General features: G+C 39.5%; 1 protein-coding gene across 1 annotated transcript in view; it reads left to right on the plus strand.

The window, feature by feature from the left end:
* LOC101873589 (ankyrin-2) overlaps positions 1–26,899 on the plus strand; it is a 263,057-nt gene that overhangs the window by 117,294 nt on the left and 118,864 nt on the right. The window contains exons 2-4 of the mRNA XM_034064591.1: positions 10,875–10,976; positions 20,601–20,699; positions 21,966–22,064. Coding sequence (XP_033920482.1) covers positions 10,875–10,976; positions 20,601–20,699; positions 21,966–22,064 — 300 coding nt within the window. The remainder of the gene's footprint in view (positions 1–10,874; positions 10,977–20,600; positions 20,700–21,965; positions 22,065–26,899) is intronic.

The following is a 26,899-nucleotide window of genomic DNA, read 5'->3' on the forward strand; positions in this document are numbered from 1 at the left end:
TCATTTATTACATACTACTTTAGTGTGAGGAAAGGGAAAATATTCGACTGGAGTGATATAAGCCTAAGGTTTCAAACACTGATTGTTGTCATTTGATGAGTATAGCATATAACTTTGTATTTCATGACTCATTCTTTCTTCAAAGCTTAGAATGAGAAGCTGTGTAGAGTTTGCTTCAAAGAGAATGTCTCTTCATCTGTACCAAAGCCTTAACAGCTTGTTAAAGCCAGAAACATGGAGCTAGAGATACTGGATTCTGTTTTGTTTCTTCAAGTATCTAGTGGTGTGGTTAGTTGAGCATATATAACACAAGCTGTAATACTACAAATAGAAAGATTGCAGTAGTTTATGGTTATAGTTCAACTAAATGTAAGTCCACTTTGCACAGCTGGGTTGTTTTTAATTGTTGTACAGATATATTCAGTGTGCGTGCATATGTGTGCATATATATGTGTATCTACCAGTGTGCATTGGCTCATATTTGTGTAGGAATTGGGGAGTTAGGTTGTATTTTTCTTTCAGTTGCACTGGATGTACTTATTCTATTTCAACCATAAAGAGCAATTTACTAATGCAAATAGCTTGCTATTCAAGAGAAGTCTTTTTTATGTGGATTAGTAGAAACACTTGTTATACCAGATGTCTTTAATGGGCCCTGAGATAATAGACAGGCACAGGTTGCAAAATAAAACCCAAACTGAGTAAATGCAGATAAGAACCTATGTCATGATGTATGTCACCAACCATTACTTAGTATGGAGAGTAAAAGCTAGAATGAGGGGTTCAGTTTTACCCCAAAATATCTTATTCTTTGAGGATTCCCTAAGAATATGTTGGTTTTTTTCCCCGCTTTAATTGACAGGTATAGAAGTGGAAAAAACAGCTGTGTATACACTACGTCTGATGCTCTTTCTTTCTTTATCCTTAAGCTGATAGGTGATACTGAAGTCTGTGCTTCTGTGTTCTGTTTTGTATTTATTGGAGGGTTTCTTAGGTATTGAGGGCCTCAGTCTACCTGTTTCTCTTACCAGAATGTAATCCTGGACAGTAGCAGCCTTTGAGACAAGAAGATACTTCTCTACAGAGTAGTTTCAAGCAGTATTTAAAAAGAATGATTTTACATTGGGTGACATGGTCTTCTGTGAGGCATCCCTGCCCATGGCAAGGGGGTAGGAACTAGATGATCTTAAGGTCCTTTCCAACCCTAACTATTCTATGACTCTACACAGGCACAATTTCAACACGTGTTTAATATTAAAATAAAGTATGCTTTTTTTAGCATTTAAAAATTAAAATTATTTCTCTATGTTCTCTATACAAAAGGTCTGATAAGACTGTATAGATCTCAATTACCAGCTATGACGTTTTGTGTATGTTAAACTATTAAGTAGGTTTCATCATCCTGCCTATAACAGAGCTCTAGGGAAGAGGTTAGTTACAGACCATGTTTCTGTTTGAAGATACAGTGTAAAAATAATTAAAGCTTGTGACAAGATAACTTTGTAAGGGGAAAAAATAAACTATTTTGAAACAGTGCTGCTGTTACAATAAAAAACGTTTAATTTGCTTAATATGAGGAAATTTATCAGAATCTGGTGTTCCAGATACAATATTCTATGCTATTTAATATATATGTAGCGCTTCTTGAAGTATTATCACTCTTTCTGCTCCTTGTATGTTAGATTAGTTTATTAATAAATAGTAAATCTCAGAGGAAAGCAGTTACCATTGCCTCTCATATTCTTGATTTTCTGTTTTATCATAATTGATTAACCTCTCACTTCTTTTATCAGCATTGCAGATATTACTGCTGCATAAGCAAAAAATAGAACAATTGATGTTTAGACAGGAAAACATTCAGACTTCAATAAATGTTGGGCATTAGCCTGAATAAAGTCCATTTTAGTGAATGCCACTGAGTGGCAAGATATTATGCAAAGGGAGGATAATGTATTTAAGTTGCTACTTTTCATTCGTCTTTGAATTAATTCATTCTTTTAAATGGCAGTAACACAAAAGATGCATCATGGGGAAAGCTGTCACGTGTATTGTATACCTACATACATGAACCTTTATATCATTTATATGTTATATATGAAATATGTACTCCCCCAAGAAACTGATTTTACATGAAAATATGGAGGTTTTGGCTTTGAAGGTTGTATAACATTTGTAAGAAATCAAACAGAAGGAAGAACTTCAGAAGCAGGTGTTAAGCACCTTAAGAATTGCTTAACAACTGGGGGCCTACATTGTCCCTAGTCTGTCTTTTATTTGCAGTGTACCAATAGAATCCCTTCCTCTTATCTTTCACTTCCCTAGCCAAGTTTAATTCTAACTGGGCCTTAGCTTTCCTAACCCTAACCCTAATGCTTGTGCCCGGCTGTACCATCGCTGCAACAGATGTCAGGGTGGTTGAAGTCCCCCATGAGAACCCTGACAATGATTTTTATCCTACTGTCTGCAATGATGATAACTAAATCAGACCTCGAGGGAATGTTCTTATTCTCAGTTTTTGTGGGTTTTTGTTTGTTTGCTTTGAGGTTTTTTTTTAGTAATTACTATAAAAATATAAACCTAAAACCAGCCCTGAAGCAATACAACAATAAAACCTCAGAACAAAATCAGAAATTACATAGACTAAAGCGATCTGCTGTGAGAGATTGTCCTTTTTGGATACATTTGAGCTCCTCTGAAATCAAACCTGGGAAATATATCAATTCACATGTGAGCTCATCACACTTAGTATCTACATGAACATGAAATACAGTGTGAATTGCAGGAGTGAAATCTCTACTCAACATTTAGTCTTGTTGTTTAAGTATCAAATAGATGGGAATGTCATGAATCATGTTTTTGAGCTGGAAGCTCAGAGAACATTAGGAACGTTCTGAAATGCAGTGTTTCATATCAACACAGCGAAAGCAGGAGGGGAAAAATGAAAACATTCCAAGGCATGCAACAGGGGAACTCAATAACCCTGACATTACAGTTGGTGGGACTTCAGTTCTGTGTGCTGGGTAGGCTGGATGCTGGAAGGCAGCTCCCCACACCCCACTGCAATGCCATTTCCATGCATAGCTGGCCTGGTAGGTGTAAAAATAGACCTGGCATCACCCGAATTGGAAATGGTCACTGAGGGCTGCCTGCAGTTGCTGAGGTTTCGGGTTCTCTGTGACACAGGGAGCCCGGTACGAGTGGCTGGGGACAGGGATCCTCCTCCCATATCATCGCTGGGCACCCTGTGTGGTGCAAGGGCAGTCCCACTTGCTGGAGTTAGCAGAACTGATATGGGCAATGCACCGATCTGCCAGTCGTGTCATTCAGATAAGGGTGTAAGAACACAAGGGAATATGCAGGATTTGGATAAAATCCTGGACTATTATGGGTGCAACAGTGAAGAAAGTAAAGATCCTGAAGCCATGGTAAGTCTTGGCTGAAGAAAACAATAATCAAATGGAAACATTAGAATCAGGGTTATGCATGTTAGATTTGAAATAGATCTTTTTGCTCAGCCTGAATCTTACTCGATAGCTTGCGATAACAAGAGATTAATAGGGTTAAACTTTAAATATTTAGAGTTTATAAATAATATAGAGATTATTTATTATTATAAATAAGAAGAGATTCTTAGATTAAACCCTAAATGTGCCCATGCTTCAGCTTTGCTTTGCTGTTGTGGCTGACTGTAATGAAAAAGCAGCTGTCATTAAGCTGTGCAGTCACTTCCAAGTGTTGGCAGCTACCAAGAAGTCTGGGTACATGAAGTGAAAACCTCAGTGAAACAAGCTCTTAAATGAATGGATGTAATCAGTTATCCTGCTTTAACAGCCATGTCAGCATTCGTTTTGTATACCAGAAGACAATCATGGAGGTGAACATTTGCATAATGTCCGTGACAAAGGAAGTGCCTCTTCTTTTTCTTTCACCCTCTGTGAAATTTGTTATTAAATGGTTATTTCATTCAAAACTGTCAAGGAAAGGAGGTCGTGTCACAACTTCTGGCAGAACAAGGAGATCAGAAAACTTTTAATGTCTGTATATCCAAATAATGTGTTCTTCCATGTTGCTCTAAAATAGAATTGTTCTCGAGTCAATGTGCACTTTGCACTGGCATTAATTCCTGCAGTGCATTGTAGGAAATGTAGTTGGGATGAGTGTGGTGTTCATAAGGGCAAGGGAGAGCGGAGCAGCTCTTGAGAAGTTTTGCTTTGTCCCAGAGGTTAATTTTGCTGCTGTTTTGGGTTTTTTTGCCAGGAAATTATTTTGGCTGAAGTTTTCTGACCAGTTTTACTGAGTATTTTGCTGCCAGTTCCTCAGAAATGAAACTTCCTTTGAGATAAAATGTGAAATTAAACTATTTCTTTGAGCTTTCGGACAAGTTTTTCCTCTCAACAAGCAGTTTCAGCTTGAATTAACAACAAGAGCAGCATGTGGTCTTTGGCTGTTCTTTGCCTCCCTTGTTTTTTGTTTTCCCCTGAATACTTTTCAGTCAGCATTCAGAGCTTTTCATAGCAGGCAGAGATTGAGCATTTTGATAATGTCTTTGATACATTTAATCATAAGATCTTGACGTTCTATGTAGCTCTGACAGAGCCCCTTCAGAATATCTATCTTGATTCACATGTTGTAGTGCCTGATGGATTACAAAGGAGAGTTGCTGTATTTCTTCAAGAAGCTTTATGGGCTCTCACTGTACTTACTATTATACAAAACAATTCCTTAAAAAATGGCTTAAAAAAAGGAAAAAAAATTGTAATTCAGAAATGTCAGTGAAGTTTTATCCTGAAGGAGAAATTATGTATTGTTTTTTCATTAGCTTTGCATTTCCTATGCCTTTATATAGCTGTAGCCATGCTCACTGTTGTGGTTTATTAGAGTGCCACATCAAGCTGTATGTGATGGCTCCAGGAATCTTGTACCAGGTACAAGTGTCATAGTAATTCAGTTAGTGTTAAGACAACTCAAATGGCAAAATTGCTCTTCATAGTCTAATCTTTTCTAAACTAAAATTCAGTACAGTCTGCTGCTTCACGTCTGTCATGCTGAAGGAATCAGGAGTGTATTGGTTTGACAATCCTGGATTTACTATGTGATGCCAAATAACTGTCTCAAATGGGGATTGAAATTTTGATACTGAATTCACGTTTGAAGTAATAGCAGCATTAAAAACTCAAGACTCTTTTATTCTGTATTATAGGGTTTTTTTGGGGTTTTGGGTTTTTTTGTAATGTCTCTCTTCATTCTCATTTCTCGCTCTTCATTTGGATATTTAATTACCTTCATGTTTACTCTTGAAAGTATATGCTGCCGTCTTGCTTCATGGTGCTGGGTGGTGTATTTCAGGAGAGACTCCCATTTTTACAGCAAATGTAGCAATGAGCGAGTACCTTGGAGTGAAACCAGAATGTTTTATGTACTGAAGCAGTCCAGATCATTACAGTCTTCTAGAAAAGGGTCTTAAACACAGTGGAAAATGTGGCCAAAAGCTATTCATTCTCTATTTTAGACACTTCAAGTGAGATAAACTGCTTTTAGAAATGATCCCTTTTCATTCTTACTATTAGTGGATGCCATAGAGAGCCTCTGTGGCCTGTATGAACAGAAGGTGTAGTTTTTATACAGATGAAGTTAGATGAAACTTGTTCCTCTCTTGGCTGAATTGTTGGAAATTTAGGCCCAAGATTGCTGTTTGGTTTTACAGGTAGTGGTTAACTGGGAATTACGGGGACACAATGAGTGCTTAATGTCATGAGCAATATAAAACCAGCAAATGTCACAGTTAACAAAGACAAGGGCTTTGCGTGGTTTAGATACCCTTTAAGTGGCACTGAATGAAAAGCTGCTGCATTTCAGTAGCACCCATTTTGTTTGCATCTATTTTAGTCCATCTCAAAGGAACATGAAATCATTATTTTCTGTTCATGATGCCAGTAAGTTTGAATCAATAGGCGATCAGTTAATGGTGTTTAGGTAAGCAAAACTTTGATTTTTAGCACTAATGGTGTTAGCACATTTCTTGTATTAGAAAAAGCCCCTTGGACAGTAAGACAAGACAAGGGATGGAAGGGGGTGAAAAATTAAAGAGTGATAAAATTACCTGTCAACAGTCTGTTATAAACTTCACTTACAGGCTAGATTCTTTTAAGCCTAGTGATTATTCTTCTAGATACCATTGGAATGGCATTCTAATTCTTGCTCGAGATGTTCCAGCATTATTACCTCTCTATTTCAGAACATCATCAGTAATGGAAACTTGCCATGGAAACCATTTAACTGCCTGCCAAGTTCTAAAGTTGTTCCTGACACCTCAAAAGCTCAATATATGACACTCAGATGATCCTAAATTTTTTTCTTCCTTTAGTATTACTGAGTCCCTGTAGTGGAAGTCTTGATTCCATATCAGTATTTAAAAGACTTCAGTAAATGTGTGTCACATAGGAAAACTAAGACTGTCCTGTGGATCTTTTAAACATGTCCTGAATCTTGTTTCAGGAAATCAGTAAATTCATTCAAATTCCAGCACAGGAATTTTTCCCATTAAACAATAGCATAATATGTTTCTGTTCTTAGAGTGTTTTAAAAGTCTTAGTAAAAGACCTGAGGGATAACACATGCCTCAAGTTCAGCTAGTACTGATGTGCTGTTCTGGGTTAGAACCCAATTTCTGATGTTTCTTTGTATTTTAAAGTCAGTATGGATTGAAATACCTTATGTCCTTTCCAGTACTGCATTGGAAGGAGCACCCAGCTGGGCAAAAGACTTTTCTTCTATTCTTTTTCATAGAAAAGTATGTGGTTTTGCCTCAGTTCTCACAAATCCTTTATTGAGATAGCAAAAGTCAGCTGGCAGCAAGTCCACTATGTCAAATTAATGAAGTGGAGTGGGAGGACTCCTACAGATGTCTGTGGCAGCTATGTATCATAAAGGGTTTATAGAAGACATTTGCTCCTTGGCTCAATAAGGGCTGATTTTTAACGAGTTTTCCTTTGCCTTCTTGCAGTCATAGCTGCATCTTAAAGCTTGCTATTCACAATATGACCATTGCTGCATTGTGATGTCTTTTAGAGATGAGCAGCATAATTTGGGGTATGAAAGAGAAAATGTGAGGTGCTGGAAATCTAGTTGTCACATTTTACAGGAGCTGTTGCATTAGGAAAAAACATCCCTTTTGAAGTCCCATCTTCTGTGTTTGAGTGCTGGTATGGGGGAAGCTACCATACCTTGCAAAAATAGGTACATGACAAATGAGTTGGATGCTGGTAACACCTCCTCTGTGCTGCTCTTAGAGTCACACCCAATTGAAGGATGGTGGTTGGAACAGATGGTTTCTGAGATCAGAGTATAACCAAGCCAACTGGGACAAGATTCAGTGGTTGTCTCAAGGGCAGGAGCATAAATTGATACTTTGGAATGTATGGCATAGTAAAAAATGAATGGAAAGTGTTTCCATACCTGTCATTTTGACCTCTGCATCTTTTAAGTACTGAAAACCTCGAGCAGCCATGAAAACCTGTTTAGATTATGCAGCGTTCCTTCTGCAATGAGCTGAATTCTCAACACCAGGCATTAGAATCATAGAATAGTTAGGGTTGGAAAGGACCTGAGTATACTAACATTATAAGCCACCAGTCAGTTAAGATCTTTCTAATGAAGAAGAGTTACCAAGCCATCAGCATTTTACTGATTATAGAAATAGCTGTTGGCCAAACCGTGTCTTATAACTGGAGTTTGTAAATAGCATTAGCACTGTCAGGTAACCCTGAGGATGATGTATGGACAAATTCAGTTCAATGCTGACTGTATGTGCAACAATACAGGATTCAGTTCAAGGTGGAAGTGTTTATAACTGCTAAAGATTTGCGTTCCTTGCTTTATATAAAGCTTGCTTTATATAAGCCTTGCTTTATATACTGGGATCATTCACCTTATTTGAAGTCGGGAAAAAAAATAAAGCCAATCTGCAGGAATAATTTTGCCCTTGAGATGATCCCAAACAAGTGTTTGAATGGTTTGGGTAATGTTATTATGAAAGCTGTCTTTTTAAAGCTGAAAACTCCTGCTCCCTGTCTTTCCTTCTCTAAGTATGAAGCTGGATTTCACCAGCACATTTGAGTATGTGGGGAAATTCCTGTCAGTTTAGTACAGCATATGATTTCATTATTTAATTTCTCATAACTCTATAAAATGCTTTAAGAAAGAGGTGTGTGCTACACACAGTAAGTAATGTGGTATGTATACTATGGGACAGAAAGGGCAACCAGAGTGAGGATGAAGGAATCACAAGCTAAGGTAAAATGCCCATTTCCATTTATGATCAAATCATTAAGACTCCCTGAGCTATAAGTTTCAAATTCAGGCACAATTCTGGTGCAATTAGGAAGAAAGATGTTGAATCTACAGCCCCTTGGTCATTAAAAAAACCTCAGTATATTCACTCAGTCATTTGTTAAATGTTATTATGCAGTGTCTGACAAGTAGGTACTTACAGAGAACACATTCACATTTTGCTGTGAGTGTACTTAAAGTAATAGTTTTTTTTCACATGGTAGTTTATTCCTTTATAGTGTTCTGAAAATTCTCATATCTGACTGAAATGATCTGTCCTTAGTCAGAAGTTAATAAAGAAAAGGTAAGTTAACAGATAGCAGATGGTTGATTCATCCCTAATAAAACTAAAGTTTTAGGTGTTCGTTTCTTGCATCATTCTTGCTTCACCTTTTAAAGGTATAAAAGGAGATGATCCTTGGCAGTGTTCAAAGCCAGAGTGGTCGGGGCTTAGAGCAACCTGGTCTTGTGGAAGGTGTGACAGGGGGATGGACCTGGATGAGCTTTAGGGTCACTTCCAACCCAAACTTTTCTATGATTGCACTTTCAGCCTGGTAAATGACTGTAATAGTAAAGCATATTAAACAAAGATGATGAAAAAGAAGGCAAAACATGTGTCCTATTGAGGCTTAATTTTCAGAGTGTCAGGATTTACCCCTCAAGCACTCAAATATTTGTTCTTAATGTTTGTATCAAGACAGTTGCTTTCTCAAGGCCATTTAAACTCCACAGCTTCATGGTTTTCTGTGCGCATACACTGCACAGGAGGGGTACAGCTCTAACAGCTAGCATTCAATGTTAAAAGAGCTCTCTTTCAGACACCTGTCAGAATCAGCTCCCACGTCAAGCTTCAGCCAGACGCTTCCCTGACTGAAGCCTGAAGCTATAAAGAAGGATTCTGCCACCTTGAATTCCTGCTCTACCTTCCCCTTCACCCTGCTGCTTGTTTAGAAACGATGGTTTGTTTTCCTAATGTTGAAAGACATGGAAAATGTGCTGAAGTTTGCTGAAGGGAATTTAAAAGGAAATAGTTTTATCTTGGCATGTAGCGCAGTTGTAAGAATCATTTTGATGACATCCATCTGTTGCAGATTAAAATAGGCTGGAAGTGTGGATTGGGAAGTGAGTTTGTATGGCATGATAAGTAGAGTGGGACAATAAAGGCATTGAAATGACTTGGGTGACTGAAATAAACTGCTTTGTATTAATAAACTGCATCAGTATTAATAAAGTGAAGGTGGGAGGCTTTTAGGATAGTCTTTTAGGATGTGAAAGAATGGTTTTCACCTAGTGTTCCTGATGGGGAGGGGAAATTAAATGAGGACCATGGTTGGTTGGAGGTGTTTCAGTGCTGGTCCAGCAGCATGCATGCCCTCCTGTGACTCTTTAATCACATCCCCACAAAATGGGCTTTTTGTTGCACGACTTTATTTTTTCTTCTGATATCTGCAGTTGCATTTACCTCCATGTAGGGTCACATGTGGGTGAACACCAAAATTATGTGCTGGTTTTCAAATAGCCGATGTAATTTCATGCCGTAACTGTGGATAAAGGCAAGTGGGCTGGCGCATTTCACTCTCCCTGGCTTAACAGCACATCCTACATGCTAGTGGGGCAATAAAAACATGATTATATTTATTTTTAACCTCTAAATGCTAATGGAGCTTTAAAAGTGAAAATATGAATGCAGGCAGTTTAAGAGTGGGCATATTTACAACATTATCCTGGATTTAGATACTCAGGCTTGAGTACTTCATCTGCTTGGGTGTATGGTTGGAAGCATATTAGCACTTGCAGTGCTGCCTTTGGGACTTGGGACTTCTTTTTTGCTTTACCATGCTCTACGTCTGTGTTATAGGTGATAAAATGCACCCATAGGACTGTTTTGCTCTTCAATAGTCTTTTTTTCTCCAGCATGTAACCCTTTTAAGCCAGTGTGAGTGTGTGAATGAATATGCACTATAGTCATGTAATGTTTATGCCAAGTACAAATTCAAGTCCAGTATGTGTTTTCTTAAGTGCCATGGCTGATAACAGGGTTGGTCAATTATTTTCCAGAGTTTTGAGCACATATATATGTATATATATGTACATACATATATTTACACACACACACACACACACATATTAAAACCCCACTAGACTATGGCTAGCAGGTTAATGTACTTATTTTTTTCATGTTGCTGATATTGGTTACTATGATTTCAGGTTTTTCTCTTTGCTTCTTGCTGAACTTCAGCCCTATTTTGCTCACTCTGACAGGACTGCAGTTTTTTTTGTGCCAGTGTTGCCTTAAATTTGTGTATGTTAATTAATGCAGATATGATGCAAACTCAGTTTTCTGCACAATCTTGTTCTCCTCCAGAATAAGATATGGAACCTTTCCTTGGTGTGGTGGTTTAAACCCAGCCACACAGCTCCTTCACTCACTCCTCCCCTTCCTCCCCCAGCTCTCCAAGAGTTAGGGAGGAGAATCAACAGAATGAAGTTGTGCTCTCTTCCAATAGGAATTAACTCGAGGTTTGTTTTCTCTTTGTCTTTCACAGTCTGACAGCAATGCAAGCTTCCTCCGAGCTGCCAGAGCTGGCAATCTGGACAAAGTAGTGGAATACCTGAAGAGTGGGATAGACATTAACACATGTAATCAGGTAAGATATTTGAAGGGCAGAAGTTTACGGGAGCAGGTTGCAAGAATCCCCCCTCAAAACTACTTTTTTTCTGGCTAAATAACTTCACACAGATGTTTTGATTCACCTTAAGTGATGTTTTCAGTCTTGTTCTTCAATGGTATCTTTTGACAGGAAACTCATAATGTCTATAAAATGATGCTGGTTTAGTAAAGCTTTGTATAGGCCTTTCTGGGCTCCTCTTTCTTGCCTGCATCCCACAGGTATGGAGGGCTGTTACTGAAGTAACTATAATCAAAGCTTAGGGTGTGCTTTGGGAGTCAATTATGAAGTCTGTAGTGAATTTCTGGTTCTAATGGAAATGTGGAAGTCTGAGGTTTCCATTGCTGATTTTGTGAGATCTCAGCTGGTGAATAAACATTCAGTGGGTAGTACTTCTAGCTGACTAGCTAACTTGTGTCCAAGCAGATGGAAATCTTATAGCTCACTTGGATTAGCACTGCAGTTCTAATTACCCTCAGATGTTTAGAGAGTAGCCATGGCTTTTACCTTGCTTCAGAAAAACATAAATATGTTTTTATTACTGGTCAGTCTTATCCATAACATAAAATCAGAGACTCAAGTGGATTGGAAAAGACCTGTAAGATCATCAAGTCCAACCATGACCTCAGCACTGCAAGGCCACCATTAAACCATGTCACTGGGGGCCTCACCTACATGTTTTATAAATGCTTACAGGGATGGTGATTCCACCACTGCCCTGGGCAGCCTGTTCCAATGCCTGACCAGCCTTTCAGTGAAGAAACTATTCCTAATATCCAGTTTAAACTTCCCCTGGTGCAGCTTGAGGCCATTTCCTCTTGTCCTATCACTTGTTACTTGGGAGAAGAGACTGACCCCACCTCCCTACAGCCTCCTTTCAGGTAGTCATAGAGAATTATAAGGTTCCCCCTTAAGCCTTCTGCAGACTAGAGCCCCCCAGTTTCCTCAGTCATTCCCCATCAGTCTTTTGCTCTAGACCCTTCACCAGCTCCGTTGCCCTTCTCTGGACCTGCTCTAGCACCTCAATGTCTGTCTTGTAGTGAGGGGTGCAGAACTGAGCACAGAAATTGTTTCACATATTGCTATAAAAAGATACTTAAATTTTCTGCTCAGTATACAACCTTCCCTTTCAGGGAAGTTATTACTGCTGTAAATACTCTGTTAAAGTTTCATGATTGATCTGACATGTGTATATCATGTTTTAGCTTGGCTCTTTTGTGAGTCAGACATGTAAATAAAATTACTTGTACTTCACAGCCTAGGGACCTACATTTGCAACATTTATTTGACTAGTACCATAAAATTTAGTAAGACTGTAACTGTGACTTAAAAGAAATATGCAAGTAAGTGTCTGCCATCAGTCCTGACAAATGTCTTGACGCTGGTGAAATGAGTTCTTTGAGGGGGAACGTGGAAGCTCAGGCTGTGTGATGTCCAACTTTGCCCTATTTTTTACCCAGATTTAATCACAATTATCACTAACTGGGAAATGCCTATGAATTTTTGAAGGAAAATTGTTTAACAGTTATTTTTTAAACAACATTAAAAATCAGTAAATCATCCAATAGAGATGTTGTGTAAGCTCTGTTTTGTACCTCGTACGTCATGAGGTTGGCTGAAACTCTAGTGCATCATGTAAGTAGAAACTTCAAGACTTCACTTTCACAGACTACAATGTCTGGTTCAACTTGCTGGCACCAGAGTTTGTTCTGTTTGGCTCCAGCAGTGGAGTTGCTGTATAGAGGAAAAGCTCCTGTCTGGAGCAAGGTTTCTGTGAATAACAACTGTTCATGAAAGGTGTTGTTAGTGAGGCATCCCTGGTTATACTCCCGTATCATAGAATGGTTTGAATTGGAAAGTAGTTATCTAGTTCCAATTTCCCCATACATAACAACTATAATTATAACTCCTGTGCTTTGGCTACATTTGGGAACAATGTGAGCTTGCCTATGCTGTTAAATGACAGGTGTGTCCACCCCCTGTCCCGTCCTCCCCCTCTCCCCAAGTTTCGCCTGAGTCCTGGTTCCCTGATCACCTATACCATATGTGTATTAGTTGGCTATCAGATTCCATCTAGCTTAAAGTAGCTGTATTTCTCTGAGATGAGATTAGAAAGAGCACCCGTCTTCTTGGACAGCCCATGGACTGATGCTATTTCAGGAACTTTCCTCCATAGAAAATGGAACATACAGACACTATGCCTTTGGGCTGTGATGCCCCACTGGGAGCAGGAGAAAGGCTGAGGCAGGAAGGGGTATATGGGAGGGACAGCATGTCAGCTCTGCTGGGGGCTTGAGCACAGCCCTGACAGGAACCTAGGGTGTGAGGGATAGTTTGACAGGGTTTCTTGGTATTCTCAAGATCTCCAAGTCCTTCATTCTATGGAAAATTAGCTGCATGTTCAATTTTTGAGCTACGTTTAAGTCCTAATTAATTTAATTGAAATCTGCAGGTAAATGCTAGTCTGAAAAGGCTGGTTTCCTGAACGGGAGCTTTATACTATCCAAACATTATCAATCCCACCAAGAAAGCCTCCACAAAAATCCCCACTCCATTTCTGATATGTACATGCTGACATTCAGACTGGAATAATGTCAGCACTCACTAAACCCCCATAATTGTGGCCATTATGTATTTTTTAAGAGTAGATGGAAGAATGAGGAATGACATCATCTAAACTATTTTGAGATATTACCTTCCCTGCTGGAGAAAAGCTGCAGGTGATTAAGGTAGGCTTATGTCAAGTAGAAGTTAGGACACAAAAGGGAGAGCAGTTTGGTTGTCTGTGCCGAGGAATTTAGTGATGAGCAGAGTGAGAACTGGGACTTTGCATGTTCTGCTTATCAAGACACACAGAAGAGTCTTGTCTTACTATCTAGGAGAAAGTTGCCTTTAAAAGAAAATACTTGCTGAGTTATAAGGGACACAGCCCAGTAAACCTCAAGTTGACCAGCTACGAAAGGGTAAATCTAGTCTCAAGTTCTTGTGTTCAAATAGATCCAGCAAATTTTATGTCTTGCTTATATTAACAACAAGGATCACCCCCAGGACAGAGCCCAGTTAATATGATGATTACTTGGGAACATTACAAGTGTTCCTTTTTCCACTGGTCATATTCTCTGAAAGGAGTATGATGAGGGTTGCTGCAAATTTGTCTTCTGAGAAGGTCTTTCCCACCTACAGTTGGCTGACAAAGCTCCTCTTGCACCATGAGGTCAAAATCAGAGCCAGATGAATGCAATGAGTAATTTCTCAAGGGCTTGAAATAGATGAAGCCTTCCTGGGTCATGGGTTGTAATGCCACAGTCTTTCAGAATCTGTGGGTTTACACTGTGATTAAGATCAAAGCTGGACTTATACCTGAGCTTATTAGGGATAAAAAGCTGGTTGATGAGTGTGCAAAACATAAAAATCCCATAGTAATGTGACTTAGTTAATTTAACCTGGCATCTGAGTTAACTTGGAGATTTCCTAGACTGTGTAAAGTGTTTTGAGCTCTTGAAAAGAGTTCAAATAGAACAGAACTCAACTTCAGCAGAACAACAACAAGCTAAAATAAACCCATCAGATTTATGAATACAATTAATCTCTAAGTTTACCCAGGAGTAGCTTCCCTCCATGCATTAGCTATCTGCTCTCTGAAGACAGTGATTACTCTGTGGGAGTTCGCAAGTTCAAAGAAGGAACTCCCTTGCTGCAGAGTTGATCCTCACGCCTAATGAGCCCCATTTATTGGCCTTCACTATCCACTAGCCACAAGCAGGCCCTTCACTTTCTTGCACACTATTGATTCTGGTGTCATATAAAATTGCTTTTGGATAACTAAGACCCTTAGCTTCCATTTATTAAGCATCACTGATATATTGTAAATTTTACTGGGAGTGAAGTAGATGACTACTAGAGAGTAGTGAATAAGCTTATAGTAGTGAATAAGCTACTGCAGATTTACAGTTATTCCTCCTCCTCCTCCTTCTTGGGGTTTGAATGAGGTGTCAGTGTGGTTGTGTTCCAGCTATCTGAGGGGAAAACCTAGCACACCCTGTGCAAAACAGGGGAAGTGTATTTTAAGAGTGAGATATCTGAATGCTCTTCCAAAAATGAACCCTTGTTCAAGACCTTTTTCTCAGTTTAATGCTGTTTTTAGACTAGATCCCATCTCAGAAAACAGTACCTAATATTAAGGGTAAGCTTTCCTGAACACAGCACAAGATGCTGTCTTCAGTTTTAGCATGTTTCTCACATCTGAAGTTTCACAGAGATCTGTCTTTATAGGAAATCAGAGTATTTGCCCATTTTAACTGTTTCCAAAATCTGATGGAATTTAAAGTTTCTGGATATGCTGAATACAGGGATTAGTTACAATTATTAATACAGTTATATAGTTAATAATTAGTTATTACTTAACTATGCTTTGCTGCATGCTACCTTCATATCAAGTTAAATTAGTATGAAATTGCACATGTTAATCTGAATTCAAGCACCATCATCTATTGTGAGAGAATTAGAAATGGCAGGGGACAGAATTCACCTGTTTTAAAAACAATTCCTTTAAAACCAAAAATCTAACTGCTGGTATTTCATTGAATGGAAAACTGGTAACCATTGGAAATGTCTTATTCCTTTAAAGCTATTTCCCTTATGGTATAAACAAAGTTAGTTTAGGATGTGGTTGCTGTTTCTGCTTATTAACATAGCAAGAGAAAACAACTTGCTTCTGAACATTTGCTACTTTGAGTAACAAAGTGGACTTCAATGTTACAGTATGCATTTGTACAGCCCATAGTTCCAGCAGAAATTAGACCCCCAAATCTGACCAGTGTAAGGGTTCATCAGCTGCATGCTGTGTTTTGAAACACAAGTGGTAATCCAACAGGCAACATAAAGTAATGTTTTCCCATCTTGTCTTTGCAGGCTTGTCAGTTTTCACTGACTTCCTTTTTAGGAAAGAAAACCTTGATGGATTTTGGTATTTGTTTGGAAGAATTCTGTATTCACAAGGAATGTGTTAAACCTGCTACCTCAAACAGAACAGGACTCAAATACTAGATAATTTTGGATGGCCTCTAGCTCCAAGGCTTTATAAAACATCAATCATTTTGGCTTGCTCTTGTTTTGTTGGTTTCTTTGCTTCAGTTACAGGGAGGAAGAGCACCAGCTATTAATTATGTCATTTAGTCCAAATGGAAAGCAGCTAACACTCTCAGCAGTGCTGACTATAGACTGTATGCATAATAGGGTCAGCCAATATCATGTGTTGATGTCATTCGGTGGGTTAATTCATTTCAATGAATTCATAGGCTGTAAAGTAACATGAAGGGAGAATTTTCATAATCTGAAATGATTGTTCTTTTTTTCTTAAGCATCCACTTTATTTCTTTCTGATATTTTTGGGAAGAACTGAACAAATTGTCAGACGTGATATGACCATGCCCAGCTCTCTAGTGTGCCCCAAATCCTCCTTCAAAACAGGATCACATTCTATTTCTTAAAGAGATTTATTTAGAAACTTTGCAGCAACCTTAGGCTGGCATCTATTAAGGAGATGGAGAAAAGTATTTGACCTTAACAAAGGCTGTGATGCTGCTTTTTAGTCTCTGGCTCTGCTTGTGAGTGCAGATGCCTTCTAAGTTCTAGCAGAACATGTAAAGGAGTTAGCACAACCATGCAGAGTTAGTCACAATAACGTCTTAATTTTTATGGTGCTTGTAACTTTGCTCTTGGCCTGTTAGTGTATATAGATGTCAGTCCTGTTTGGACACTTCCTGATTGCCCAAGCACCCTTTCCAACCAGATTTGCAGATCCCACTCGCCCTCGGTCATCGTGCTTGTAGTAAGTGTGGTTAAAGCCCTTCCCAAAATCTTCACTCACAAAGCCAAGCCATCAATTATCTATCTATCTATCTATCTATCTATCTATCTATCTATCTATCTATAAAAGCCTGTGAACACAGCATCAGCTGAGGGAACTTGGTCAAAGTGTGTTACATTTCATGCTTCAAGAGAATGCTGGGACATTAACAAAACAGATGTATGCTATAATAGATAATAGACCAGTATATACTACAGTAACACAAGCAAATATTTACGTGCTTAAAGATTTTTTTACCCACTTCCTTCAAGCAGTTTCTTTCCTCCATCTACACATTTTTGTGTTCCTTATACATCTCACTAAGCCTCACCAGGAAAAGGTGGATAAAGCTTTCTAGGACCACCGGGTTATGGTCTGTACCTGTCACAGCTGAGCTTGGAGGAGAGGGTGTGAAAACTCCCACTGTGCCCATATTGCAAGCTTTGCTATACAGCTTCTTAGTGAAGCTGTGGCAATGCTAGACAGCTGCTGGGGCTGTATTTTGTGCCCTGGCTTGGTGGTCAGACTGCGCTGTCAGAAGTACATGTGCAGCTTCAGAACAAGTGATTGAGGGACCTGAGCTGCAGGGGATAGACATGCATACAGTACAGGAGAAGCAGAAGCATTTCTGGTAGCAGTGCTGATTTTGCTGGTTTAAAATGTTCTTTGAACTATAGGTTCATCTGATACTCAGCCAAGAATTTGTCTTTCCACCGTATCAGTTTGCTTTGGCATAACAGGGCTAGGCAGGAATAAGCCATTACTGCTGCTGGAAGTAACAGTAATCTGGTTGATGTCCCATAAGGAGTAAATGGCACAGCAGGATTGATATCAAACCAGGTAGCAGCTGAAGAACTTTCATTCCATGAAGATCACTCCATGAGGCAACTGAAGGCAAAGGCAGAAGTAACAGGTACTTCCTTGTGTGATTCTCAGACAATAGCAGTGAAGTTCAGTGCCTGTATTCTGGCTGTAAACTGGTGGTTTCAGTGATGTACAAGAAATCTGTGATCTTTTCTGGTGTAGTGAAAATATGCAGGGTGACAATGCTGTGAACAGCAGTGGAATGTGTGCACATTTGTAGCACTCTATGGGTTATAAAATGCTGATACAACTAGCTCAGTGGTAGAGGAGAAAAAGAAGTGAGGGAATTGGGCTCTGCAGGGAAACCCTTGAGTCAGGTTTGAAAGGCTTTGTATTATGTTCTCTTATAAGAGTCAGAATTACAGATGAGCCTCTAAAAGTAATGTAGTTATGGTATATGTATGCTTTGTGGGCAGGAGCAGTCCCTGTGCTATACAGTTTTGTTTGGCTGACAACTAATTTCATCTCCCCCCCTCCCAACTTTTTGGTAGGCATGGGAGAGAAAAAGGCAAGTGCAGAAGTCTTTGTTGTTCTAAACAACAAGAATCTAGTTGATGGGAACGGGGGAGTTGCATTGATTAAATCTGAGTTTCCATCATCATAAATAGCAGGGATCAGCCATGTGGGAAATAATTGCAGCATTGGTTCTGATTATGGAGGAACAAAGCTTGGTTTAAGACTTCAGTTGCTCTGGCCCTCAACATGTAAAGTGCAGCGTTTGCTTCTGCTTGCCCCAGCTTACTTTATGAAAGGAGTTACAGAATTTGAATGTCTACAGTAGGAGCTGTATTTAGGCTGTAGTTGCTTCCCATAGCCTTTTTATTTGACCTCATGTATTCATTTTATCTTTGTTTTAATGAATGTAGACAGTCATACATTGCAAAGAAACTTAACAATATTAGCTTTCAGCTGCTTAATCTGGTATTACTAGATATGTGTCTTAGAGGTATGTATACAGGTATTACAAGAGCTTGCTAATGATTAAGCACTGGGACAGTCTCTGCTGTTTGTGGACTTCAGTCTGGTCACAAAGGGTGAAAAGCGTTAATGGCATGTCATTAATACAATTAATAATACATTAGCAGCAATACATCAGCTGTGTAAAAGTGTAAGGAGTCAGTGTTACCCTTCATACTCATAGAAAATGTTGATGACTGAACTGACGAGATTAGATACAAGACAAGGTCTTTTTCCTCAAGCAGTGAGAAAAACTTGGTGTGTTTCCCACAAAATACTATTTCAAAGCTACCTACCACTGTAGGTAGCAATGATGGTTATATGATACTCAGCTGAGATTAAAAACCAAGGAAAATTAGAGCCTTCTGAGATGTTTTCAGTCTACAGAAATCCACTAACATGTGCAGTGTTCCTCATCTCAATGATTATGGTCAACCTCACCACATAATTTTGGCTAAGAGCTTACCCTTAGTTCAGGGCATGGCACTATTGCTACCTCTTGCCTCTGTAGCTCGGAAGCAAAAGTGTTCCTCTGGAATAAGTAAGATCTGGTTGCTGCTGCTTTACCCACAGAATGGGATTTGAAACCAGATTTCCCATTGACGTTTCCTAACTATAAGGCAGCATTAGGGTATTCTTCTTTTGGCAGGGTATGAATGTAGCCTTCTTTCAGCTCATAGTCTTCCTGTGCTGCTTACACAAATGTAAAAGTCAGTGGTGTTACTTCAGAAATGCATTAGATTCCTGTGTCTGCAGCCCCACTCCCCTTCAGTGCCTCCTGTGAAGTGCTGAGTGCTTTGAGATCATGCTGGGAATTACAAGCTTGAGCAGCCTCTGGATGGACAAATAAGAGACCAGAAACATGCTTGTTTACTTTACAAAGTAAATGACTATGAAATGCGTAGAGACAAAGTGATAAAGGTTACGTTGTGCTAAGTTTGCTGCAAGTTACTTAGCTACCTGAGTATCACTTATGATGCTTGCAATATGGAAAAGAGGAGAATGTTTGAGGGCAATGGCAGGATCTGTTGCTGTCACCTGCCTGATGTGCCTTGAAAAATACTGCAGGACCGTGAAAAATAGATTGGCAATTCAGCTACAGCAGACTGCCCCTTGAGTGGAATAGGGATGCTAGGAAGGGTATACCTGGGTATACTTAGGGTTACTAGGTATGGTTTACGTGGCTGCGATTTGTAAGAGATAAAGTATCCTGATTCTACTTAATGTGAAAGGGGATGCTAAAAAACTGCTTTTTTTTTGGAAAACCATAGCTCTTTCTTAATTTTCTCTTTGTTTTTGAATGAGATACTGTAACCTCAAAGTTTAGTGATGACTTGCTCATCAGAAACCAGCTGAGGTAGTAAGTCAAGGATCAATACTATTTGCAAGCCGTGTCTAACCAGCAACCATTTTGGTCTACTCGTGCTTCTGGTTTGCTGTTTGTTATCAGTTATCCCAAAGGAGAGGAGGAGAATCCAGAGTTCAAGACAGCTACTTTAGCCTGGAATAATCCTGCTTGAATAGATACATTTATGTGTAAACTTGGCTAAGCCTTGTGATTTCTCTGTGTTGGTAATACCTCAGTGGAGCTAGGTAAGGTTACAGTAAAGAGAAGGAAGATAAACGCTCATGGACATAGCCAAGCTGGTAGTGTGGGGAAATGTAAATTATCCAAAAGGAAGGAATCTCCTATGGATACTTGCAAAATGTGCTTTTTGATGTCTTTGTTGCTATGAGAAAAATGTCATTGAGGAGTTTTGCTACACTGTGCCTTGGCTTAAATAACTGAGTCTGAAATATCTGACTTATGTAGATAGTCAGCTAAGAGATGTAATAGTAATCCAGCTACTAATCTTCTTCTTATACCAGGGTAAAGTAGGAATGTGTATCTTCAGAACTGATATTTATAATGGATATGGCCCTTGTGCTTACAGAATGGACTCAATGCTCTGCACCTGGCAGCTAAAGAAGGCCATGTGGGACTGGTACAAGAATTACTGGAAAGAGGGTCAGCTGTGGATTCTGCCACCAAGGTAATTCCTGTCTGCCTGTAAGTTTAGTCACAAGAAGGAAAAGTCAAATACTTGGGAGAAATTGGTTGTTTGAAATAAGATACCTCACTGATATTTAACCTGTGACTTCTATTGTGGCCTGTGAGTCTGTGTTCTTTGCTGAAGCTCATGGGTGGTAAATGAAGATGCAAAGATTATTATTTATGCTATCTTTTTACAGGGGAAGCATGAAAAGATTTACTAATGCCATAGTTTTCATTATGTGCAATGATAGGTCCCCATTAGAGAGGGAGTGAATATAACTCAAAATATTAGATGTTTTCAAATCCATGAAAGTTGGACCCCTAGTGTCTAGGTTGGGTGGCCGTGCTCAGCCTTTGTGTTTAGTTACCATCACTGTGCGCCTGTGGTGCTCTCTTATACTTGTTTTGTGTTATGATTTCTGATGCACAGCATCTCCAACAAGGTTAGCGCTTGGTCCTTAGCTCAGAGGGCTTCTTGCTGAACCTGTGATCTTCATCACTGATGGAAAACCAGAAGTTCCCTCCTTCAAAAACATCCTTAAGCCCCACTCAGAGAAGCTGTTGGTAGAACCATCAGATTCTAGATAGGTCTTTTGGGGTGTGGTCTTGTTTTAAGAACCTTGATTCTTTAATTAAGCCAATTAAATAGTGCTCCCAGGATGAGAGGTTGGCCTGGACAAAATACAAGGCTCTTAGTAAAGCAGTGGTCTGATGCTGTTTTGTGCGAGATTATTGTGCAGTGTATCTCTTAAAGTTAAAACAGTTGAAGAAGATGCATTTTCTTTTTATGCCTATTAGAGAAAATGAAAAAGGATTTACCTTCTGCATTTAAGAGGCTGATTTCTGTTACTTAGAAGTCAGATCTTTCTTTTGGGTCTTGTGCTGGGAAATCTCACTTTATGTGTGATTGACAGCTTGTATTTTAGGACTTTCAGATTTCAGCTGCCTTCTGCAGGGCATGATCTCTGGACCTGAATGAAGAAAACCCTGCTAGCCTGGACTAAACTTTACCTAGAAGTTTGTCCTATGCCACAGTCCCATTCTATAACTTCCCAGAAAAGTTATGCTAGGATGTTATTGTTTCACAGCCATTTAAGACATCTTAGTGGATGTGGCTCCCAGTCCTATCTGTGTAATGTTAATGGAATATTGTGGAACTGTCAGGTATAATTGTGCTGAAAAAATGAGTGTTATAAAGAACTGCTGGTTGAAATAATTCCTGAAGAAGGGGTCATGGTTTTTCTTCTTTTCCTCCCTATAACAGAAGGGGAATACAGCCCTGCACATTGCATCCTTAGCAGGCCAAGCTGAAGTTGTCAAGGTTCTGGTGAAGGAAGGAGCCAATATTAATGCACAGTCTCAGGTATGATGCCATTTTCTCTTCTCTCTTCTAAATGTTACTTGGTGAGATTTTATAGGATAGATCTGAGATGCTATTCAGTGATTCCAAAGGTCCAAGCCTGACAAATCAATCAAATTGATGCTTATGGAGCATTCACTGGTAAGTAGAATAAAAGTAAATAACAAGTAACTATATACCATTGATACAGAAACTCGCATTGTTGTTATTTCTGAGAATTTATTAAAGCACACTAGGAATCTCTAAAATGCTTCAAATTGTAATAAAGGAGACAGCTTGTTGAAGACTTGATTGATACAATTGCTTTTCATGGTAATTTGTTGGCTAAAACGTTGCAGAGAGGATTCTGAACACTTTCTTTAAGCGATCAGAAAGAACTCTAAAGTTTGGAACATGCATTTGAATTGTGGAATTTCACCTTATCCTGGCAGGCAAACCAATTGACAGCCCTGTTATTCCCACTGATAGGAATCTTGTCTGGTCTTCCCAAATGGACCGGAGAGAGTGGTGTTGCAGGGACTGACTGATGACCAGTTCTGTCCCTGGTTTCAGGGAGGCTGCAGTGGCAGCTGGCTGCCTGCTGTGGTTTCAGAGCTGGAAAGGACATGTGCTGGAGTTGCAGTGAACAACATAACGTAAACTAGCTAGATGATGGTTTGTTCTCATAGGATCCCAGACTGGTTTGGGTTGGAAGGGACCTTAAAGCTCATCCAGTTCCAACCCCTGTGGTGTGCAGAGACACAGCTAGAGCAGGTTGCTCCAATCCCCATCCAGCCTGGCCTTGAACACTGCTGGGGATGGGGCAGACACAGCTTCTCTGAGCACCCTGTGTGCCAGGGCCTCACCACCCTCACAGGGAAGAACTTCCTCCTAATACATCTACATCTCCTCATAGTCTACATCTCTCTTCTGTCAGTTTAAAGCCATTCCCTCTTGTCCTCTTATAAAAAGTCCCTTTCCAGCTTTCTTGTAGCCCCTTTAGGCAGTGGAAAACTGTTACAAGGCCTCCCTGGACCCTTCTCCTCTCCAGGCTGAACAAGCCCAAATGTCTCATCCTGTCTTCATAGGAGAGGTGCTCCAGCCCTCAGAGCATCTTTGTGGCCTCCTCTGGGCCACGAATGTCAATTTTTCAAGCTAACTGTCTCTATCTCCTCTGCCCTATCAAACAGACACACTATTAGCACCATGGAATAGCTTACCACATTATCCTAATGCATATTTGAGATTTATTATTTCCTCTGTTTAGGATTAGGAATAATTTATCAAAGGAATAATTAGGTCAGTGTTTGTAAATGCTACCTTAACAATGGCAACTGCACCTATGAGGAGCTGACCATATGGTACAGATGAAGACTATATGTGATAAAGAACCTACATCTTTCTGAAGCATCTAGTCAGCTTGTGACATTCTTCAAGTAAATCATGGAGCTAACAGTGTTCTAACCAAGTCCTAGTGCAACATTCAGTGACTACAGATACCATTTCTGTAGTAATGGTGTAAACTAAGACAAGGAGAAAAGTCACTCTTCAGGGGTTGATTAATTTCAAACTTAAATTCTCCTAGCACTTTGTGTCTGTAGGCAAGATGATGGCTCTTAGCTTAATCTCTGCAGGTACATGAGCAGAACAAGAGAGTGATTGGATTTAACAGTGCAGGTAGGCACTGCCTTGGTTGCAGAAAGTGTCAGGATGGATAGCTGGGCCTGTGTGAGATGCTTTTCTCAGTGCTATTCTATAGCACATTCCCTGAGCATTAGGAACACGGACAAGTTGGTAAAGGTCTTTGATTTATCAGAGTCCATCCTGAGTCTGGTTGGCACCACATTTTGCTTGCCCAGGCTTGAGAAACTGGGACCTGGAGGGTCTTTTTGCTGTTTGATGTTACAAATCCATGATGGACAGTGTAAAGCAGAGAGCAAGAAGTGAACAAAAAGGTTTATAAAATGGATGTTTGTCTGTACCTTCATTACATTTTAGGGTAAGAGAAAGAGAGATTGAAAATATCTTTAAGATGCCCAACTCCAAGATTTTGAAAGTATTTTCTTTATTATGCTTTTCACCTCAAAGCAACAGCTAAAGAGCTTCTCTGATGGTTAAACACTCCTCATGCTCTACTTCTATTAAAGATAGGAAATGTTGTAATTCCATTACTCAAAAAATTAGCAAACTCCTTTTGTAATGACATTGCTGTATGACTTCTTCAAACCTTCATCAGCATTTTCATATGTATAAGAAGATAATGTCTTTAATGTTAGGATTTTGACATGCTAAAAGAATGTGTTGTAAAATGATACTCCCATCAAGCATTAGCACTAAAAAAAAAGTGTTCATAAAAGTTTTTTTCTTAATAAATTAAGAAAAATGAATGAAAAAAGAAAATAAATTGTACTAGAATTGGAACTGGTTTTCACAGGTATTGTTTTACCATAGAATCACAGACTGGTTTGGGTCGGAAGGAACTTGAGAGGTCATATGGTTCCAACCTCACCTGCCCTGGCCTGGAACACCTTCCACTAGACCAGATTGCTCCAAGCCCCATTCAGTGTGGCCAATTTTATGTAGTATTCTAGTTTTAAATACACCTGTTTTTTGCACTGGATATTCTGTGTGATGTACATAGTCCCTCTTAACTGATATTTGCTACCTGAGTTGATTTAATCAATCTAATGGAGAACATTTTTTCTCCAGTAGTGCTCCCTTGTTGCCTCCAGGAAGTCTGACTTGCAAGCACTGTGATATCTATGACCTGGCTTTATGCCATGTTGTCTTAATAAAACAGATCTTGTTGACTTGAATGGGAGGGTGAGTCCTTCATGCAACGTGATCCAGCTGTAGTGGCAATGGGTTGTGTCTTTCTGGGTATCTGTTCCAGAAGAGGTGGGCAATAGCTGCTTCAGGCAGGAGATGTTCAGAGGCTCTTGCTGCTGAGGAAGCATTTCCAGTGGATGTTGTCCCTGGTAGAGACCTCTCTGACATTTGGACCTGGATCTGTCTCGGTTTTGGCAAATATTAAATGTACTTAGGTAGTTTTTATTCAGTGTTCAGCACTCTGAAAAGTATTTGTGTTAGCACTCACATACGTGTTCCCACGTAACTAGTAGTTTGGATGTGAATGAACATATGTTGTTTATATGATGGGTGGAAAGGATGTAATTCTTTAGTTAGGGTTTGGAGCAGACTCCTAAGATTTTGGTTCTAATTCTGTTTCGCCAGCTGCTTTCCTTAGAAAATAAAACAAAAAAGTAATTTCTTTATGCTTCATGAATGGAATGAGGATAATGAATGCTGCCTTTCTACTCATGATAGCATAAATATACTCAAGAAACACATATATCATCATGGAAAATAAACATTAGAACAATAAAGAGAAGGAAAACAAACTTCAAAATTAATAAAATAGAGAATGTGATTTATGATAAAAGATCCAGAAATATTCAGGCATGCCTAACTAGAGTTTGTCAAAAAAGAAAATTAGATAGAAATAGGAAGAGAGAATGAGCAGAATATGCTTCAATACTCAAATACTAAGGTTTTTTTTTTGTGGGGAGTTGCCCTTTATGTTAGGGATAGGCTGGAGAGTATGGAACTCTGTCTGGGGACAGGTGAGCAGTCAACAGAGAGTTTGTGGGTCAGGGTTAAAGTAAGAACAGAGATGGGAGACATTACTGTGGGGATGTTACAGACTGCCCGACCATGTGGAAACTGTGGATGAAGGACTCTACAGACAAATAGGAACAGCCTCACACTCGCAGGCCCTTGATCTCATGGGGGACTTCAACCACCCTGACATCTGTTGCAGCGATGGTACAACCTGGCACAAGCAATCCAGGAGGTTCCTCGATTGTGTGGAAGACAACTTCCTTCTGCAAGCAATAAAGGAGCTGACGAGGAGAGGTGTCCTGCTTGACCTCGTGCTCACCAACAGGGAAGGGCTCGTTGGAAATGTGTCTCTCCAGGGCAGCCTTGAGTGCAGTGATCACGAGATGGTTGAATTCGAGGTCCTCAGGACAGTGAGAAGAGTGTGCAGCAAGCTCACTGCCCTGGACTTCAGAAGAGCAGACTTTGCCTCTTCAGGAACCTGCTTAGCAAGGTTCCATGGGATATAGCCCTAGAGGGCAGGGGGGCCCAAGACTGTTGGTTAATATTCAAGGATCACCTGCTACAGGCTCAGGAGTGTTGTATCCCAAATAGAAGGAAGTGCAGCAGGAGGGACAGGAGACCCCCTGGGATGGATAAGGAGCTGCTGAGGAAAATCTGAAGGAAAAAAGAGGCTTATAAAAGGTGGAAGCAAGGACAGGCAGTGTGAGATGAATATAGGGATGTTGTGCAGGAAGCTAGGAACTGGGTTAGGAAAGCTAAAGCCCAGTTAGAATTAAACTTGGCAAGGGATGATAAAGATAACAGGAAGGGATTTTATAGGTATGTAGTGGCTAAAAAAAAACAAATTAGGGACAATGTAGGCCCCCTCTGGAAGCTTTCGGGAGAACTGGCTACACAGGATTTAGGGAAGGCTGAGGTTCTGAATGGCTTCTTTGCCTCAGAAATTAATAAAAATATGAATGTAAAGGTAAAATTGAATTTTAAAGTGAGAAGCTATGACTGAAATGCTGTTTCTCTTTCTTACATTTTTTTTTCTCAATTACATTTTTAAAAACAGATGCTGTACTTTCATTCTGAAATCTTTCAGGAACTGTTGTTGCTATTAAGGGTATATTACATTCTCTCCTTGATATCTCTGTTATTTCACACTATTTTTTAGGCCCCTGCTAAATGTGATTTGTTGCTAGTGATTTAATGCCAGTGAAGTTACTCAGGTTTCTCCATAACTTCCTCTTTAA

This window comes from Melopsittacus undulatus, chromosome 7, assembly GCF_012275295.1.
Source record: "Melopsittacus undulatus isolate bMelUnd1 chromosome 7, bMelUnd1.mat.Z, whole genome shotgun sequence".
Taxonomy (NCBI): Eukaryota; Metazoa; Chordata; class Aves; order Psittaciformes; family Psittaculidae; genus Melopsittacus; species Melopsittacus undulatus.